General features: G+C 56.5%; 1 protein-coding gene across 2 annotated transcripts; it reads right to left on the minus strand.

Annotated features, from left to right (window-relative positions):
* Positions 1-1716: 1716 nt before the first annotated feature.
* On the minus strand, positions 1717-16366 carry RRP1 (ribosomal RNA processing 1). Of its 2 annotated transcripts, none has more exons than XM_077995597.1 (13): positions 16180-16366; positions 14515-14597; positions 13307-13364; positions 12642-12727; positions 10816-10877; positions 8537-8666; positions 8394-8458; positions 8030-8172; positions 6385-6461; positions 5165-5262; positions 4897-4916; positions 3411-3524; positions 1717-2301 (listed from the first exon to the last, which is right to left on the minus strand). In XM_077995597.1, the coding sequence occupies exons 1-13, from the start codon at positions 16310-16312 to the stop codon at positions 2039-2041; spliced, it is 1332 nt and encodes a 443-aa protein (XP_077851723.1). In that variant the 5' UTR covers positions 16313-16366; the 3' UTR covers positions 1717-2038. The 2 variants fall into 2 exon arrangements, with proteins under 2 accessions (XP_077851723.1, XP_001104449.3); XM_001104449.5 differs by having other exon boundaries at positions 7979-8172.
* Positions 16367-18525: the final 2159 nt, after the last annotated feature.

Genomic DNA, 18525 nt, shown 5'->3' on the forward strand with positions numbered 1-18525 from the left:
CATTTATGTGGGGAAATATAACACCAACTTGGTCTCAAAAAAAAAAAAAAAAAAAAAAAACTCGACTCAAAACTCAGTCTCAAAAATAAAAAAATAAGAGACTACCAATAGGAGAGGAATTCAGTAATTCATGTCATAAGCACAATGCGGTTATTTAAAACCATTCTGAAGATGGGGAATGTGTACCCAGCATGGCCTGGAAACAGCCAGAGCATGACGGTGCCAGCGCAGTCGTGAAAAACCTCTCCCTGTGAATACACTCGTGAAAGATCCAAAGTCACTGTGGCTTCTGGTTTCACAACTGCAATTCAACGTGACTCATTTGCTTTTTTCCAGAAACTTCTGTTAGCATGCGTGTTTCCTTAGCTTTTGACCAAAGAAACTTCAACAAAAACAACAAAGCATTATTATGTACCCCGTTCCCTTCCAAAGGCCTCCCGACAGGCTCTGCTGGGGGTGAAGAGGCCAGGCCCAAGGAACACTGCCTGGGCCCAGGAGACACTGCCCAGGTCTGACACTTGCCACCAGCAATTTATGTTAGACACGCTTGTCTTTTTTTTTTTTTGAGACAGAGTTTCACTCTCGTTGCCCAGGCTGCAGTGCCGTGGCACGATCTTGGCTCACCACAACCTCCGCCTCCCAAGTTCAAGCGATTCTCCTGCCTCAGCCTCCCGAGTAGTTGCCACGCCCGGCTAATTTTGTATTTTTAGTAGAGATGGGGTTTCTCTCTGTCGGTCAGGCTGGTCTCAAACTCCCGACCTCAGGTGATCCGGCCACCTTGGCCTCCCAAAGTGCTAGGGTTACAGGCATGAGCCACTGTGCCGGGCCACACATCTTTTTGCGTTACTTTGGAGAAAGAACCCTAACCCCCTAAAACAGAGTCCCTGGCCTGCCTTCTCCTGAGCCCCTAGCTGCATCCTTAGCCTGCCCCAGCCGCCCAGCTGAGTGGGACTGCAGGAGGTGTCACCAGGCGCCACCTCCCCGGGGTCGGGAGACACTCGAATACAGCAGGGTTTTAGAAAAACGGGTGCGGTTCAGGGTCTGCACAATGCCAGCCACAGCCTGGGGTCCTTCCTGGTCCCAGGCCCACTCCAAGCCCAGGCCTCTCGCTGGACCCCACACGGCCTGGCTGGCTGGCCACCCATGGAACAGAAGAGGGCAAAACCCAACACAGCAGCCCCTTGTCACCTATGCAGGCTGTGGCCACAGCGCTGGTGGCAGATGGGCCCTTGTTCCGAGCAGGTGGCTAGCCCTGGGCTACTGACAGGTCTCTATTGCCACAGTGGCGACCTGCCACCTCCCTCACAGGCTCCTGCAGGCGTGCAGGGGAGAGGGGCATGGAGGATGAGGAGCGTGACCTGGTGGAGGGGATGGGGCGCGCAGCCTGTGGACCCACGGGTACCCAGGATGGTGGGTGCGCTCCTGCCTCCAGGGACGAGCCTCTTGCAGGAGCCAGGCCTTCCCATCACACACGCTCACCCCGGACAATCTGGGCCTTACTGGAGCTGAATTCACTGCACAACACGACCCCAGACTAGGGGGGAAGCAACAAAGCCCCGTCCAGACAGCCCTGTTAACAGCTGGGTGGCTCTGTCAAAGGAGAAATGTCTTACAAGATTTTTCCACAAACATGAATATAAACCACCACACTGCTCAGAGGCTGGCGGCTGCCACCTCCCACACGTCCGTAGGACACACCAGAAGCGACACTTCCCCGGCAAGGGCCACGCACATTTTATTTTCTGAACCCCCCACAGCGGGTTCAGCCAGTCCTGCTGCAGGTGCAGTTTCAGTCTTCAGAGTTTGACCTTTTGACCCAAGGTCATCACAGCCACAGGCGGAGGCTCTGGGAAAAGGTCCAGCTCCTGGGACGCTGGCCCCTAATGACGGGCCCACCTCTCCAGTGCCGCCCTTCCCTCCTGCCTGGCTCGGGAGTTCTGGAGCTGCGGTCCTGAGTCCAAGAGCAGCCCAGTCAGCCTCATCCCTCGGTGCAAGGGCGGCCTGGCCTCCCTCCCTGCCTGTCCTGGGCCCAGCCACGTCACTCCCTGCGTTTCTTCTTCTTCTCCGGCTCCTGGTCATTGGCTGCCTTTGCTCGGGCACCGGCCGGCTGCCGAGGTGTCCTCCTCCTCTGGTGAGCTCCTCTCTGGCCACGGCCCCCGGGCTGATCTCGGAGCAGGGTCCACTTAGCTGTGCCTGGCTGCTCATCAGCCTCTGCCCGCGCCTTGGGGCCGGCCCCCACACCCCTCCTCCTGCTCCTCTTCCTCTCCATGCCCAGGCTCGGGGGCTCCTTCTCACCTTTCCCTGACAAAACAGCAAGACCCCATGAGCCAGAGAATGCCAGCATGGGCTCCTTCCACTCACTCCAACTCGGGCTGAGACGCCAGCACCACGGACCTGCGAGGACAACACGGCCACACCAGCCAGCCAGACGCATCCCGTGTCCAGTGTGGGCGCCAAGCTCTACCCACACGGCTCAGGACCCCAGCGAGGGCTGACCTCGGAAGGACCAGCGTGAGGACAGGGTCGCGAGACCCAGGAGCAAAGGCACAGAGTAGGCAGGACTGGGCTCAAGGTAGAAGGGGAGGCGGAAGAAGGATGCTGGGCAGTGCCAGGCCCTGAGCGCCAGGGCCGAGTGTTCACAAAACTTGCTGCACATAGAGCCACACAGACGGCGTCTGGTACGGGTGCGGGAACCAGGCCAAGGGCCGGCTGCAGAGAGGAGGCTGCTGCCCCACGGGAAATGAGACGGACAGGCCTCAGTGGCACGGGGCTCCGGGGAGGGGAAGCGGTGAATCCCTAGGCCCTAGGGCCAGTTTGGCATGGAGAGAGTAACAGGGAAGGCTTCCCAGTGTGGGGCAAAGCCACTGTCTCCCTCCTATGCACCCCATTCCTGCCATGGGCCCCGTGCACTGCCCGGCACTGTGCTCAACCCCCTCCACTGCAGGTAGGCAGCTCCAGGCCCTGGGTTGCCCCTGATGAGGGCGACACATGCCAACCACACTTGTGTGGCCAGAGGCCCAAGAGGGAAGACAGCCCCTGAAATCAAGGACAGAAGTGGAGAGGCTCAGGAATCTCTGAGGGTGCGGGAGAGCAGGGGACAGGGCTTGGATCTAAGACAGAGGCATGGGAGGAGGCAGCCCAGCCAGGAGGATCGTCTCCACACCAGGAGGGAGGGCAGCGCACACAGCTGGGGGGAGCTGCAGACAAGGATGGCAGGTAGGGGTGGCGGGGAGAGGCCTACAGGAGGGATGCCGAGGACAGGGCATTTCTGGGACATGTGGATAGCAGGCACCCAGGACGGAGGACTCGGCACTCATGCTTCAGGGAGACACTGCAGGTGACCCCCATCCCAGGGACAAGCAAGCAGGTGAGGACGCCAGCTCCACGACTAACACACCAGCCAGTCCTACCTCTCTCGCGCCGCAAGCTGAGCAGACGCTTCTGCTTCTTCGTCTTCTTCTGCCGCCTCCCTTCAAGCAGACGCCTGCAGGCCTTCTCCGGGATCTCGTCCTCAGGGAAGATGCCTGAGAACCAGGGCAGAAGTCAGGGGGCTCTGGGGGGATGGGGGCTTTTGGTTTGAGACTCGCTGCTTCCAGCAGGCCCCAGCCAGCACCACCTCCCGACAACGTGCGTGAGAAAGTGCCCTGTTGTAATACCCAGGAGCAGCGTGTTCAGTGCCGCCACCACAGCTGAAATGAACCAGCTCAGACCCAAGTCCATTTGGAAAGGCCAGTTCCTGGAGCATCTAGGACACAGGTAGAGTATCCACGAACCCACGTGCTTGGGACCAGCAGTGCTTTGGATGTCAGATTGTTTTGGAACGTCTGCTGTCATATTCACCAGCTCAACATCCCTAATCTGAAAATCCCAAATCCAAAACGTTCCGATGAGCATTTCCCTGGAGCTTCCTGTCAGCACTCAGTTTTGGACTTGGCAGCATTTTGGTTTTGGGGTTTCAGATTAGAAACGCTCAACCTGTACACCAACGTCTACAGCCTAAAAATGTCTATGCTGGCGGCACAAGGGAACTTTGGGCATCAAAACCTGCCAGACACACACGAACCTCATGCACCTCACTGGTGCACGCTGTCCTAAAAACCCCACACTACCAGCCTGGCAACACAGTGAAACCGTCTCTACAAAAACTGAAACAATTAGCCGGCGTGTGGCACGCGCCTGTGGTCCCAGCGACTGGGAGGCTGAGGTTGGAGGATCGCTTGAGCCCAGATCCAGGCTGCAGTGAGCTGTAATCACACCACTGCTCTCCATCCTGGGCAACAGAGCGAGACAGTCTCAAAAACTAAAAAAAGAAAACAAACCCTGGACTACAACTCATGACACGCCGGCTGGTGGATGCAGCAGGTGTGGCGCTCAGAGAGACGAGCTTAACACCAGACAGGAAGTGCTGATTCTGGAGCCGGGGGGACACGCAGGCATCCCCTATAAAATCCTTCCAACTGAGCTGCAGCTCTGAAACTTTTCTTAAGGAAACACCGGGGGAAATGCTTACATCTCTAACCATCAATCCCCCTAGGAAACCCTCCTTTCGATAACCTATACCAGTTCCATCTGCCACACGTTGCCAGGAACAGACGTGTGCTACACAACAGACCAGCAGCAGCACCGCGGTCAGTGCTTGGGAGCTCCTGCGGCCAGCACCGTCTCTCGGGCTCTGGGGGACTCCAATGGACACTCAAGTCTGAGAATCACTCAGCAAAACCCACAAAAACGAGGGCTGTGGAACCCTGAGCCCTGCCTCCCTGTCCCCCAGAAACACCACCAGGCCTCTCTGCAGAGACTCCACGTGCTATGAGGCCCCTGGAGGCAATCCACTCCCACGAGGATGGAGCTCCACCTCCAAGGCGGTGCCACTGTCGGTGCCCGGCCGGTCCTCACCTCCTGCCAGGTCCTGCAGCCTGAAAGAGCAAGACAGACGCCCATTTACCATGGCGGCAGCTTCCGCAGGGGGAGGAAGCTCCAGCTAGAGGGGCTGCAGGGTCCTAGCCAGGGGAACCCCAGGGGTTGTGCAGGGGTCTCAGGGTCCTAGCGGGGACCACCCCAGGGGCTGCAGAAGGACCCAGGACAAGGCGAAGGCACCCAAATCTGAGGAGGAAAGGGTGAGTCCAAGGGCAGCAGGGGCAGACGCAGCCCCTCAGACACTCACTTCCGGATCACTTTGTAGAGACGCTTCCTGTTCTGAGAAGGGGTGCTCTGGCGGCTGGCCATTTCAAACAGTCTGTTAGCAACTGCCTCGTAGTCAAACTGTTTCAAAAGAGAGACGTCACAGAGCCAAGGTCAGTCACCTCTGCCTGCTCCGAGAACGTGGAACCCCTGAGACCCAGAGGGCACTTGGTTTTCACTTGCAGGTTCTTCACTCGGCTCACAGGAACACAGCCCACCCTCACTGAGGGTCCTGCAGCCCCGCCACTCTACAGCACAGCGGGCACCACACATGCTGCGGGCGCACTGTGGGGCACGCACTGCAGGGCACACTCTGCGAGATGCACACTGCAGGGCACACGCCCACCAGGAGCCTGCCTGCAGCTTTACAACTCTAGGAGCCACGCACAAGCACGAATAAAGTAAGTTAATTTGATCGATTTTAACCCAAGATGGCCCTATTTTATTAAGTCTGCAGATAATCATATTTAAAACTTTTTTTTTTGAGACGGAGTCTGGCTCTGTCGCCCAGGCTGGAGTGCGGTGGCGCGATCTCGGCTCACTGCAAGCTCCGCCTCCTGGGTTCCTGCCATTCTCCTGCCTCAGCCTCCCAAGTAGCTGGGACTACAGGCGCCCGCCACCTCGCCCAGCTAGTTTTTTGTATTTTTAGTAGCGACGGGGTTTCACCGTGGTCTCGATCTCCTGACCTCGTGATCCGCCCGCCTCGGCCTCCCAAAGTGCTGGGATTACAGGCGTGAGCCACCGCGCCCGGCCAATATTTAAAACTTAAAACATTCCAGTTTCCAATTTGCCTGAAGTCAGACCCCACTGGCTGAGTGGACTCCTCGCTAGGACCCACAGGTCAGCCGCTTGGCACACACCATTTCATTCCAGCCCAGCACCCCAACGAGGGGGCCGCAGGAAATCTGGGGGGCTGCCCATGTGTGAGTCAAGAGGTCAGCGTGAGGTGAGGCCAGCCCTGGACAATGCAGGTCTGCCTCTGAGCCCACCATCCCAGGCCCCAGCCCCACTCTTAATGACCCCACTTGCCTGCAGGTAGGCAGGGTCGGAGCACCCATCCCTCCTTCAAAGCGAACCCGTCTGGGTGACTCTCCATGCTGACGGCTGCCATGCTCCCTCCTAACGCCCCCTTCCTCTTCCAGGGCCAGCGGCAGCAAAGCAGGGCAAAGGCTGAGGGCGCAGCCACGAGCCCAGGGCACTCACCTGGAGGACAGGGCCACCACTGTCCCTGTCGTCACCTGTCTGCTCACCAGCCTCAGGTTCAGCCCTGCAGACAGAGCCTGGAACAAAAGGGACCCCGTGAACTCAAAGACCTGTTCCCAACGTGTGCCGGCCCCAAACACCCAGGAACGGAGAGCCCGCTCCACACCCTGCTCAGAGCGCGGGCACAGGCGGGAAACACTCAGGAACGGAGAGCCCGCTCCACACCCTGGTCAGAGCGCGGGCACAGGCGGGAAACACCCAGGAACGGACAGCCCGCTCCACACCCTGGTCAGAGCGCGGGCACAGGCGGGAAGGCCCGCAGCTCAAGGCAGATACTAGGTGCCATGTGACCTCCAACCTCGTATGGACAGGACGAGAGGTGCCACCCCAGGCCTGGAAAGGAAAAAAGACGTCCCAGGGCACAGGTGCCTATACAGCCCTGAGTGGCTGACTACAAGCTGGCATCTCGGGCAACAAAGGCCACGTCAAAAGTTCCGGAAGTGAGGAGGGGTAGCTCAGTCCAGCCTCAAGGTGGCCTGGAACAGAAGCTGTGGGAGGTGATGTTTCAGTCAGGCGCTCAAGCTAGGCTGGGCATTTGGGGCTTTGACGGCACTGTCTGCAGAAGAAAGATTTCTGGGCAACAGGCAGCTGTGGGGCAGCATGTGACGAGGGTCTGCTCTGGAGGTGGCAGCCAGGGGCCAGCAGCAGGCACTGGAGGACCTGCCAGGCGCCTCAGCTACTGAGAGAGAAGGACAAGGCAGGGACCAGGGAGACACGCATAGGGTGGCCGGGCCAAGTGCTGGGGTGGGGGTGGGGAGAGGGTCTTCTGATTAGTAAGCCAAGGGGCACAGCGGCCACAACATGGAGTCAGGGCACACGGGGGTCCTGGGCATGGTCGAAGACACGCCCTCCACAACACCAGGATGCCACACTTACAGCTCAGACCACCCAGCAGGCTCGGACAACGAGGGCAGCATCAAACCAGAAACGGGCCAGGCTGGACCCCACAGCTGCCCCCGGAGGCCTCTGGCAGGCAGTGAGGAGCGGGTCTACTCCCCAGCAGCCAGGTGCCCTGAGGTCTCAGGCCTGAACCCCGCCACGGTCAGTACGGACAGAGCTTGCTGTCCTCTGGGGAGACGGGCCAGGAATGAGGAACATGAGGAGCAAGTGGTTCACATCCCGTGCCACAGAGTGACGCTATGGGGAGGACTGCCTGCGGGGCTGGGAGAGGCCAGGAGGCTAAAAGAGTCCAGCCCCAGAGAGTGATGGGGGACAGACGGCGGGAGGCACAGGGAGACTCGGCACCAAGGCAGGAATGAGTCCAGGGGGCCAGCTGAGCCAGAGGCGTGCTGGGTTAGCCCCGGGGTCTGGAGAGGGCATGGAGCACACCAGAGGCTGGGGGGCTTGAGGGGAAACGACACGTGTGCTTGGTGCCCACAGAGATCACTCTGGCTTCTATGCTGAGGATGGACTGTGGGGAGAGGCAGAGACAAGGGGAACAGGTGGAAGGTGGTGGGAGCAACCCAGCAGGAGACCACACTGGCTCGGCCCAGGACAGGCCCCACGGAGGAGCCGGGCGTGCCGTGACCCCCACCTGCGGGTGGCCTTTCAGACCTCTTCTGGGACAGCGCATCTCCGCGCTCACCGCCCTCGGAGGACTCCTCACTGTCCGACGCCGCCTCCTCATCCCGTGCGTCCAGTTCATTCAGGAGGTCTTCAATGGCAAGCGGGGCCTGCTCCACGATCGTCTCAAAGATGCCTCGAGTGATGTTGTTCAAAACCAGGGAACTGAGGGGCAGGGCAGAGGCCGGCGAGCAGGCCCGTTATGCTGGATTCCAAAGCGGAAGCCACCGACTGCCCTGCAGCCTCCCCTCCACCCCCGCCCACCCGCATGGCCAGCGGCCACTCTGCGACAGATTCGTCCCTGGAGGGAGCAGCCCCCCAAAACGGCAGCCCCACGGAAGAACTCAGTGAAGGAGTCGGGTCCGACCAGGCCGCCCACCACTTACTCCTTGGTCCGGGCGGCGATTCTGCAGAAGGGGTCGATGAACTTCAGGTTCTGGTCTGCCGTAAGCTATGGGGAAAGCCAGCGGAGCTCAGTCCCTCGTCCACAAATGCCCAGCTCCACCGCCCCGTCGGAGCCCAGCCTCACCTCCTCAGCGCCCACTTTGGTCAGCTCCTCCAGGAAGATCTCAATGAAGTGGCTCTTCACCCCGTGGGGGGCCTGGCTGCTGGGGTGCAGGATCTCGCTCGTCAGCAGCTCTAGCAGCTCCTCGATCTGTCTGAGGAAAGGAAAAGCAAATATGACAGGCAGCCTCGGCAAGCCCCAAGACAGCCGTGCCCCCACTCTCCGGCGGTTACAAGCTCGGATGGGAACCTAAGTGCGGGCAGGCGCCACTGTCTGCAAACAGGCCGGCCCGAAGTCCACGCAGGTGAAGATCAACGATCCTGGGGCTGTTCCAGCACAAAGCAGTCTTGCAATTAGGGAGTTAAGTGACTATCACCAGCGCCAGAACATATGGCCTGAGTTTGCATGTCAGCTACAAAATGCAACACGTGTAAACATTCAGACAGGCCTTCCCTCTGTCCTCAAAACTGCTACCAGAGAGAAAGTCTTGGCTGAGACGAGACACCCTGCCTGGTGTTCCTCTCCACTGTCTCCACTGGGTACCGCTGGGGAAGACACGTCAGGACGGCACAGACACAGAAAGGAAAGTGGAGGCCCAGAAAGGGGCCGAGGACCATGAGCCACCTTCTGGCCTCCCGGGCCCTGCCGCATGGCGCATTCCATCTGTGATGTGCCCAGAGCTCTCCCTGGCAGGTAGGTTTGATGGCATCACAGGCCCGGCTCCGAAGACTAGACAGCCCCAGAGAATAATTTGAAGCATCTAGACGCATCTGGACCTCCTGGGGTGCTCAGTAATGCAGCTGCCTAACTCGGATTTGTGAACTGTGTGATTTAGGAAGCTCCTCAGCAAGGCTGGAGAATTGCTGGTGATGGAAAGGAGAAGTAAGGCTCAGGAAAAAGGAGACAGAGGCAAGAACAGGTGCTGAGACCAAGAGGAAGACATACAGGTGCAAGGGACCGACTTCCAGGCCAGTGACAATGCCATGGATATTAATGACAGCCCGGTTACGCCTGCAGGAGATCCAAGAGGGCAGGAAAAGTGGACCCCACTGTCAGCACTGGGACCCCGGGCACTGGGGGAAGCCACCAGAGTCTTCCAAATGATTCCTGTACTGAATTCTCAGTTACAGGGAGAAAAAATACTCTTGTAGTAATAAGCCAAAAATAGTTAACAAAAGTAAAATCATCCCTTTACCATTTAATTCAGCTTAAGTCATGAGACCCCTACGGGGTAATGCACAATGCTAAGGCCTAGAATGAGTAAGAGACTCCCGGTCAGAGTCCTGCCAGGGAACTCAAGAATGAAAATCCCTCCAAATCAGAGGCACTGCTGCCCTAACTGCAAAATCACCCATGCAACTCAAAGCTGGAGAAACTCAGGCAACCACAGTCCAATTCCTGCTGATTCTTGTTTTTAAAAAACAAAACAAAACCAAACCCAGAATCTCATTCTAGGCTACAGTGCGGTGGCTCAGTCATGGATCACTGCAGCCTCAAACTCCTGGGCTCAAGCGATCCCCTCGCCCCACCATAACTAGCCTGCTGATTCTTTTTTATGTATTCATTTTTGTATCATTAGTAGACATGGGGTTTCACTGTGGTGGCCAGGATGGTTTTGATCTCTCGACCTAGTGATCTGCCTGCCTCGGCCTCCCAAAGTGCTGGGATTACAGGTGTGAGCCACCACACCGGGCCAATTTACATATTTTTACAATTAGGAGCAATTAAAATTGCTTACAACTTTGGGAGGCCTAGGCAGGCAGACTGCTTGAGCCCAAGAGTTTGAGACCAGCCTGGGCAACAGGACAGAACTCGTCTCTACCAAACATACAAAAATTACGTGGGCCTGGTGATGCACATCTGCAGTCCCAGCCAGCTGGGCGGCTGAGGCAGGAGGATCACTTGAGCCCAGGAGGTCAAGGCTGTAGTTGAACCAAGATCACGCCACTGCACTCCAGCCTCAGCAACAGTGAGACCTATTTCAAAAAAACAAAAAGCATTGCTAATGGAGCGGAACATGCCGTGTTTTCATAAGAAGCTCCTCAGCTGGACGCCCTTTCATTAAAAAACTCCCTCCTGACTCCTAGTGAGAACTGGCCTCCAAGCCTGAGGATAAATGGCATCATTTCCACAAACACACAAACTAATTTTTACTTTAAAAAAGATCTTATCTCTAAGCACGACCGGGGGCACGCTTTAATGTAAAGGCTGACATCTCCTTATGACAAAGAATCAAACGACAAACACATGATTGTGGTCCCTGAGAGCAGCATCCCCCAATAGCAGGCCCGCCGCGCACCCACCTTTCTTCCCAGCCTCGAATCTTCAGAACCTTCAAGGACTCGTTCAGGACCATCCTCATGAGCTTAGACACAGAAGGAGATTCATGTTAGCAGAAGCCCAGCCCTACTTCACCAGACCACCTTTCCCCATGTACCACGAGCCACTGCAGGATAAAGCCACAGCCGCGGTCACCTCTGCTGGCCCCAGGCACACAGCCGGCCCCCAGAGCTGTTGACAGACAGACGCTGGAGGATACAACACCAAGCCCTCAGAATCCAGGGCTGAGAATGCGCCCCTCTCCCCAGCTCCAAGGCCCTAGCTGGCTGGAAGCAGGCGCATCGGGGGTGGGAGGGAGTAGGGGACAGTCCTATGACTCCAGTCCATAAACCGGGGCTGAAACAGACAGTCCCTGATTCATAAGGGAGAACCAGGAAAGAGGCACAGCTACCCCCACGGGCAGTGGAGCCCTCTGCAAAACCGGGTCTGAAACACGGCTGGCCCTCACCAGGCCCTCCCCAGTGGGAGAACACAGCTCACTTCCTCTGCAGTGCGCTACGCAGTGAGGGCGCTCCCAAGCCTCACCCGTGAATGAAGCTCCAGATCTGCCCCCCAATGCCATTTCCCTCATGGGACTCAACACCCTTCTGCAGTTGTCCCCGCTTTAGGCTACTGACCCAGCACGCCTACACGCCCACAGCGAGGTCTGAGCCGCAGTCAAGAGCGGCAGAGGACACGCAGACCCCCAGGAGCCCCGATGACAGAGCACAGCCCAGCAGCCAGGACACTGTTCTTGCAGACACGGGAGGCCTATCCCCCAAGCCACCCTGCAGTGCTACCAAGGCCAGCCCTGATGCAAGGCTGTGCTGCCAGACTCAGTCACACAAGGGGCCCGGAAACGAGCCATGGAAAGCAGCAGAACGCATCCATCCAGCAGCTGCATCTCAGCAAACCAGTGGGGTGGCCTCCCTGCAGAGCCCCACTGTCCCTAAGAGTCTGCACTCTGTCGAGCCTCTGGCCTGCCCTGGAGCCTCCTTCCTTCTTGAGCTCCAGGCTTTTCCCGCCCTGGTCCCCAATTCTAGAATCACTGGTATGTACACTGTCCGTACAATCCTGGCCCGAATCTGAGCTGGACACTGAAGCCAGAATGGCAGATCAACATCTGTCCTCAGTGAGGCCTAGACATGGCCCCTTTCAGCGTCCCCACGGGGTGACTGACTCCTACACAGTGACAATGTCTCTATATCTCAGATCTGCTCTAAGGTTACAATGGCCACCACCTCAGTAATGAGACCTCACGGTTCAACAAGAGGGAAAGGAGGGAAGGAGAGCAGGTCTGGGCAGCAACACGCTGCACCCATATTCCCCAGCATTCTCAGGGCAAATCAGCACCCTGAATGGGGATACAATGCGGGAGGAGGGAAAGGAAGTCCCGCACTGTGACCCAGCCATCCCAGCCTCGAAGGCTAGGCACTCCAAGGCTCACGCTAGGGCCCGACCGCAGCTCTGGAGTCCGCGCCTCCAAACTCACAGCCTCCTTGGCAAAGTAACAACGGTGTCACCATCGACTCTCCCCAGGATGGCAATCGTCACTTTCCTTCTCTGAACCAAAAGTTTGTGTGGTGTTTTATGGGTCTGATTCCTTGCCCACTCAATGACCCTCAGAGACCGACAATGCTGCAGAGCCCTGGGCAGCTCCCTGCCCAGGGCCTCGGCTCCACCTCCCACCCCGGCTTCAGGGTCACACTGCCTCAGGTCGCCTCCCTGCCCAGGAGCTGCCTGTCTCTGCTCGGCCGGGCACTGAGACCCACACTGCCCCCGCCCGCCGGCACCCTGGCGGCTGCCTCACCATGTAGAACTTATCCAGGCGCAGCCTGTCGATGCCCGTCCACTCGCGATTCATGGTCTGCCAGAAGGCCTGAAGGAACAGGTGCTCTGGAGGAAGAATAAGCCAGAAGAGAACCACTGAGGAGCACGAAGCCACTCTGGGAAGTGAGGTGAGAACATGGAGGAACCTTTCTTTACATATTATAAATAATAAAAACGCTGATGCCCAGGCCCTACTCCTAGAACTGGGTTTTGCTGGACCAGGATCTGGACATCAGAATTTTTAGAGGCTCCTCAAGTGAGTCCCACAGACAGGCAGGGCAAGAACTTCTCAACTCCGGTCACCAGGAGTTGGAAAATCAACTGCAGGAACCTCACGTCCATCAGGCGGAATTCAGTCAAATCTCTTGGTGACATTACCCTGGCTTTTCATTTTATTTTTAAAATGTAAGATATTAGCCCATTAGACTCAAAATGAGCGTTTTAGGTAAATGAGCTAATCCATGTTGAACACTTACACCAGCATTTCACACATGCTAAGCACCCACAGACACCAGCTGGTGCGCTCTCGCTCTTAGGCATTCCTTACTCTGATTTGAGAACACAAACCCTCCTGTGTCTGGTGGCTCTGATGCTCAGAGGTTCTGACGTCTACAAATGTACCCAACTATGGCAGAGCATACTCACGCGCCTCCGTGGTCTGAAAAGCATGAACGAGCTGGGAAATGGTCCTTCCTAATTCTTCCTGTGCAGGAAACAACAAAAACGCCCTCAGCCCCTAAAGCACCAGGCTCTCACAATGACACACACACAACCACCCACTCACTCACTCATCACAGAGAGTCGGCTTCCAGGGGGTCTCAGCTCAGTGGACTGGAGGTTTCACCCTTGCTGCAAAACACCCCTCTACATCTGGGGTCAACAGCCTCTCACACAACCATGGCAGGCACTGCCCTCCTCACAGGGGCTGTGCTAAAGCCACAGAGTCATGGTTAAAGAGGGACGTGGGAGAGCAGAAGGGAGCCTTGGGACTCACAGCCCCCTAACCATCAGGAGGAGGAGGGCTGCGAGACCCCATAGATCATTCGCTATCTGCCTACATCACTGCGCCACGCATCGCCCAGGGCACTTGCTAAGAGACATTTCATAGCCTCCCCTTGAATTTAACTAAGTATCCTCACCACCCATGAGATTCTGAAGGAGAGCACAAAATTCACAATTTGAGAAACAATGTTTGAAAAAGGCTAGCGGGAGAAGTCCTTGTCTCAGGAGACTTGAATTCTGCCCCTTGGTTTCCACTATTTCAGCACTTGTTTGCAACCCAGGACAAACACAAAACCCAGTTTTCACCCATATGCCAGTGCGGCTATGGTGCACGACTCAGTCAATCACATCAACGACCTCGGCAAGTGTAAGACTCACCGAACCAAAGGCCCACACCCACCAGCCATGCAGAACCAAGCATCAAGGCTATACGACCTCCCCACGGTCTCTGGCCATATTAAAACTGGGAGGACTAGGCCGGGCGCGGCGGCTCACACCTGTAATCCCAGCACTTTGGGAGGCTGAGGCGGACGGATCACGAGGTCAGAAGTTCAAGACCAGCCTGGCCAACATGATGAAACTCCACCTCTACTAAAAATACAAAAAATTAACGGGGCGTGGTGGCGGGCGCCTGTAATCCCAGCTACTCGGGAGGCTGAGGCAGGAGAACTGCTTGAAACTGGAAGGCGGAGGTTGCAGTGAGCTGAGATTGCACCAGTGCACTCCAGCCTGGGCAACAAGAGCGAAACTCCGTCTTAAAAAAAAAAAGAAAAAAAAAAACTGGGTCGACCAGATGCCCATCCATCCTCCCCCGCTGCTTCTGCACCTTCTCTGCTGCTCACTCTACTCACCTGGAGGAGCGGCTTGTCCTGCATCCACATGCAATAGAACAGTCCTTTCCACACCTTCAGCAGCTCGTCGTGAGTAAAACCACCTGCAGCAAAACAGCAACATTTGGATCAAATGAACCCCGCACCTTCGAGTGCCAGGAAGGAAGCCACAGAAACGTGACTGCCTGAATGAGACCAAAGTCCCACTTACTGTAAAGGCAACTGGGGGGCAAAATCTGGCCCTCCCCTTCAAACAATCCTTCTAACCCAGAACCTGCTGTGCCTGTGGCTGTGCGGCTCCTCCAGGTAACTGCCACTTCGTGCACTCAGTAAAACTGAGAATCTACAAGGTATCAGGCACCGTACTCCATTTTGGAAATTCAAAACTGCGAACCTCCACTGTTTCCTAAGCTGATCAGTGGCCACACAGGTTAATCTGTTGGCGATAATTCATCCAGCATTACAATGAGTGTTTCTGCACTTTTCTGCACTTCTCAAATATTAAAAAGAAGAAAGTGAACTCAGGCATTCAGACTAGCTAGGGAGAGAAACAGATTACTCAGGCCAGGTGCAGTGGCTCATGCCTGTACTCCCAACACTTTGGAATTGAGTGCTGAGGCGGGATCACTTGAAGCCAGGAGTTCAAGACCAGCCTGGGCAACACAGGAATACCCCAATTTGTACAAAAAATACTAAATTTAGCTGGCCTGGTGGCACAGCGCCCCCCGTAGTCCCAGTTACTGGGGAGGCTGAGATGGGAGGCTCACTGGAGCCTGGGAGGTAGAGGCTGCAGTGAGCCATAATAGTGCCAATGCACTCCTCCACCCTGGATGACAGTGAGGTCTGTCTCACTCAGAAAAATTTTTTAAAAAGTTTAATTTAAAACATTACTCCGTTGACATTCACTTAAGTCCTATGTCTGGCAAGCTGTTCCTGTAGCAGTGGTTCTCAAGCTGAGTGTGGGGAGCAGTATCAGCCGAACAGCTTCATAAAGCACATGCTAGACCTGATTTGGCGGGGCTGGGACCCTACAACTTGCATTTCTTTCTTTTCTTTTGTAATGAAAACGCATTCTTGCTCTGTTGCCCAGGCTGGATTCCTGGGCTCCTGCGATCCTCCCACCTCGGCATCCCGAGTAGCTGGGATTACTGGCTTGGGCCACTGCGCACGGCATAGAATCTGCATTTCTAACACATGTCCAGGGGATGCTACTGCTGATGGGGGACCACGCTCGGAGAACCACCAGGTACAACGAACAAGTAGATTCTCGGCCCTCAGAGAGATACCCTGAGTGGAAATCGGAAAACAATCCAATAATTACGCAAACAGAAAACTGCTAACAGTGGGAAATGCTACCACGAGGGAAAAATACTGGGTGCCTAAACAGCAGGGCAGCAGGAGTACATGGTCTACTTGAGGGAGGGGACGTCTGAGCTAGGAAAGGAGTTGGGGGCTGGGAAGGAGCGTCCTCGCAGAGGGAACAGAAGTCACCGCACCACGAGGGAAAGCGGCCACGGGGACCGCGGACCGGTAGCAGCAGGAACAGGCCCATGGGCTCCGCCTGCCTGGCCCGGCCACGTGGAGGTTCCATAGGACTCCGAGGGCCCCCAGCCCCGGCCGCCGCCGCCCACACCCGCCCCAGCCCAGCCGGCCCCCGAGACGCCAGCCGCCCACACCCCCACCAACCTGCGGCCCGCTGAGTCCTGGCGACGATGTATTTCCGGAGCTTCCTCACCGCCCGGTCCCGGGTCACCTGCTCATTCCCCGCCAGACGCTGAGCCAGCTGGATTTCAGGCGGGAGCTGCAAGCGCGAAACCATGACGGCGGCGGCCGCCGAGACGCCCCTGTCTCGGGGTCTCCTGGAATCCAGCACACGGAGCACGCGCCGCCCTCTCCCGCCTCCTCCTGGCCCCGGCGCGCGGCGTGACGTCACAGCCCGTGACACCGCCCAGGCGCACGTCACCGCCGCGCAGTGGCCGAGCCGCGCAACTGCAGCCCCCGGAGGCCTAAGACTGCAGAGGGGGCGCGCGCTCCCTGCCTGTGCGCACGCGCGGAGCCGTCGAGCGCGCGCCTGCGCCTGCGCCTCGCTGGGGCTGCGGCTGGCCGGGGTTGTGAGGCAAAGATTTGTTGTTTTTTAATCTTATTTTATTCATAAGCCCACTTGTATTTTTTTCCTGAGACAGGATCTCGCTCTGTCGCCCAGGCTGGAGTGCAGTGGCGCGATCTCGGCTTACGACAGCCTCTGCCTCGCGGGCTCCAGGGATCCTCCAGCCTCAGCCTCCGGTGGAGCTGGGACCAGAGGCGCCACCACTCTCGGCTCGAAACTTTACTTTTAAACCCAGGGGGTGGCTGGATTTGGCCTAGGACGATAGTTTGCCATCCCCTGAAGCAGAAGAATTTTATTTAATTTTAGAAATAACTGTTGAATTCTTTGGTAAAGGTGACGTGTCATGATGTCTGCAGTTCATTCTGCAAAAAAGTAAATCACTACACGCACATAGGTGTATGCAGATAAGCAACCAAGGCAAACTGTTAACAATCGTGGAGTCTACAGGCAGGAATGCAGGTCTTTTCCAGCACAGAATTTTGTTTCTGTGCTGGAAAATATATATTGGCCTGGACAACATGGCGAAACCCTGTCTCTCCAAAAAAAATACAAAAAGTAGCCGAGTTTGGTGGGTGTGTGCCTGTAGTCCCAGCTACTGGGTGGGAGGGGATGGGGACTGAGGTGGGAGGATTGCTTTAGGCTGGGAGCTCCAGGCTGCAGTGAGCTGAGATCATGCCATTGCACTCTAGCCTAAGCAACAGGGCAAGACCTTGTCTCCCCACCTGAAAAAAAGAAAATATATACTGTGCGACATACAAGGAACACGTGTCCATTTCCTGTGGCTTTAAATGACGGAAGTTTATTCTCTCACAGCTCTGGAGGCCAGAAGGCCGAGACCAAGGTGTCGGCAGAAACATGTTCCCTCTGAAGGCTCCAGGGGAGGGTCCTTCCTGCCGCCTCCAGCTTCTGGCGGGTCTCAGTGCTCCCCGGCCTCATCTCCCCAGACTCTGTCTCCATCTTCTCGTGGCCCCCTCCCTGTGTCTGTCTTCACAAGAGTTCTTCCCGTCTCTGTGGCCTCTCCTTTTTTTCCTTTGTTGTTGTTGTTGTTGTTGTTGTTGTTGAGACAGTTTCGCTCTGTTGCCCAGGCTGGAGTGCAGTGGCATGATCTCGGCTCACTGCAACCTCTACCTCCAGGATTCAAGCAATTTCTGGCTGATTTTTGTATTTTTAGTAGAGATGGGGTTTCACCATGTTGGCCAGGCTGATCTCGAACTCCTGACCTCAAGAGATCTGCCTGCCTCAGTCTCCCCAAAGTGCTGGGATTACAGGCGTGAGCAACTGCGTCTGGTCAGCCTCTCCTCTTCTTATGAGGACACCAGTCAGTGGACTGAGGCCTGCCTTAATGTAACATGGCCTCATGTCAACTAACCATGTCTGGAAAGACCCGTTTTCCAAATTAAGGTCACATTCTGAGGTTCCAGCAGACATGACTTTCTGGGGGACAAGCACGAATGAGAAAAGGCCCTGCACTCACACAGTGAGTATGTCTCGCACACAGCGGGTATGTCACGCACACAGTGGGTATGTTACACACACAGCGGGTATATCTCACACACAGCGCGTATGTCACGCACAGTGGGTATATCTCGCACAGTGGGTATATCTCGCACAGTGGGTATATCTCGCACAGTGGATATATCTCACACAGTGGATATGTCTCGCACACAGCAGGTATGTCGCGCACAGCGGGCATGTCACGCACAGCGTGTATATCTTGCACACAGTGGGTATGTCGCACAGACAGTGGGTATGTCTCACGCACAGTGGGTATATCTCGCACACAACGCGTATGTCACGCACAGTGGGTATATCTCGCACAGTGGGTATATCTCACACAGCGGGTATGTCCTGCACACAGTGCATATGTCTCGCACACAGCAGGTATGTCGCGCACAGCGGGCATGTCACGCACAGCGTGTATATCT

Source organism: Macaca mulatta, chromosome 3 (genome assembly GCF_049350105.2).
Source record: "Macaca mulatta isolate MMU2019108-1 chromosome 3, T2T-MMU8v2.0, whole genome shotgun sequence".
NCBI lineage: Eukaryota > Metazoa > Chordata > Mammalia > Primates > Cercopithecidae > Macaca > Macaca mulatta.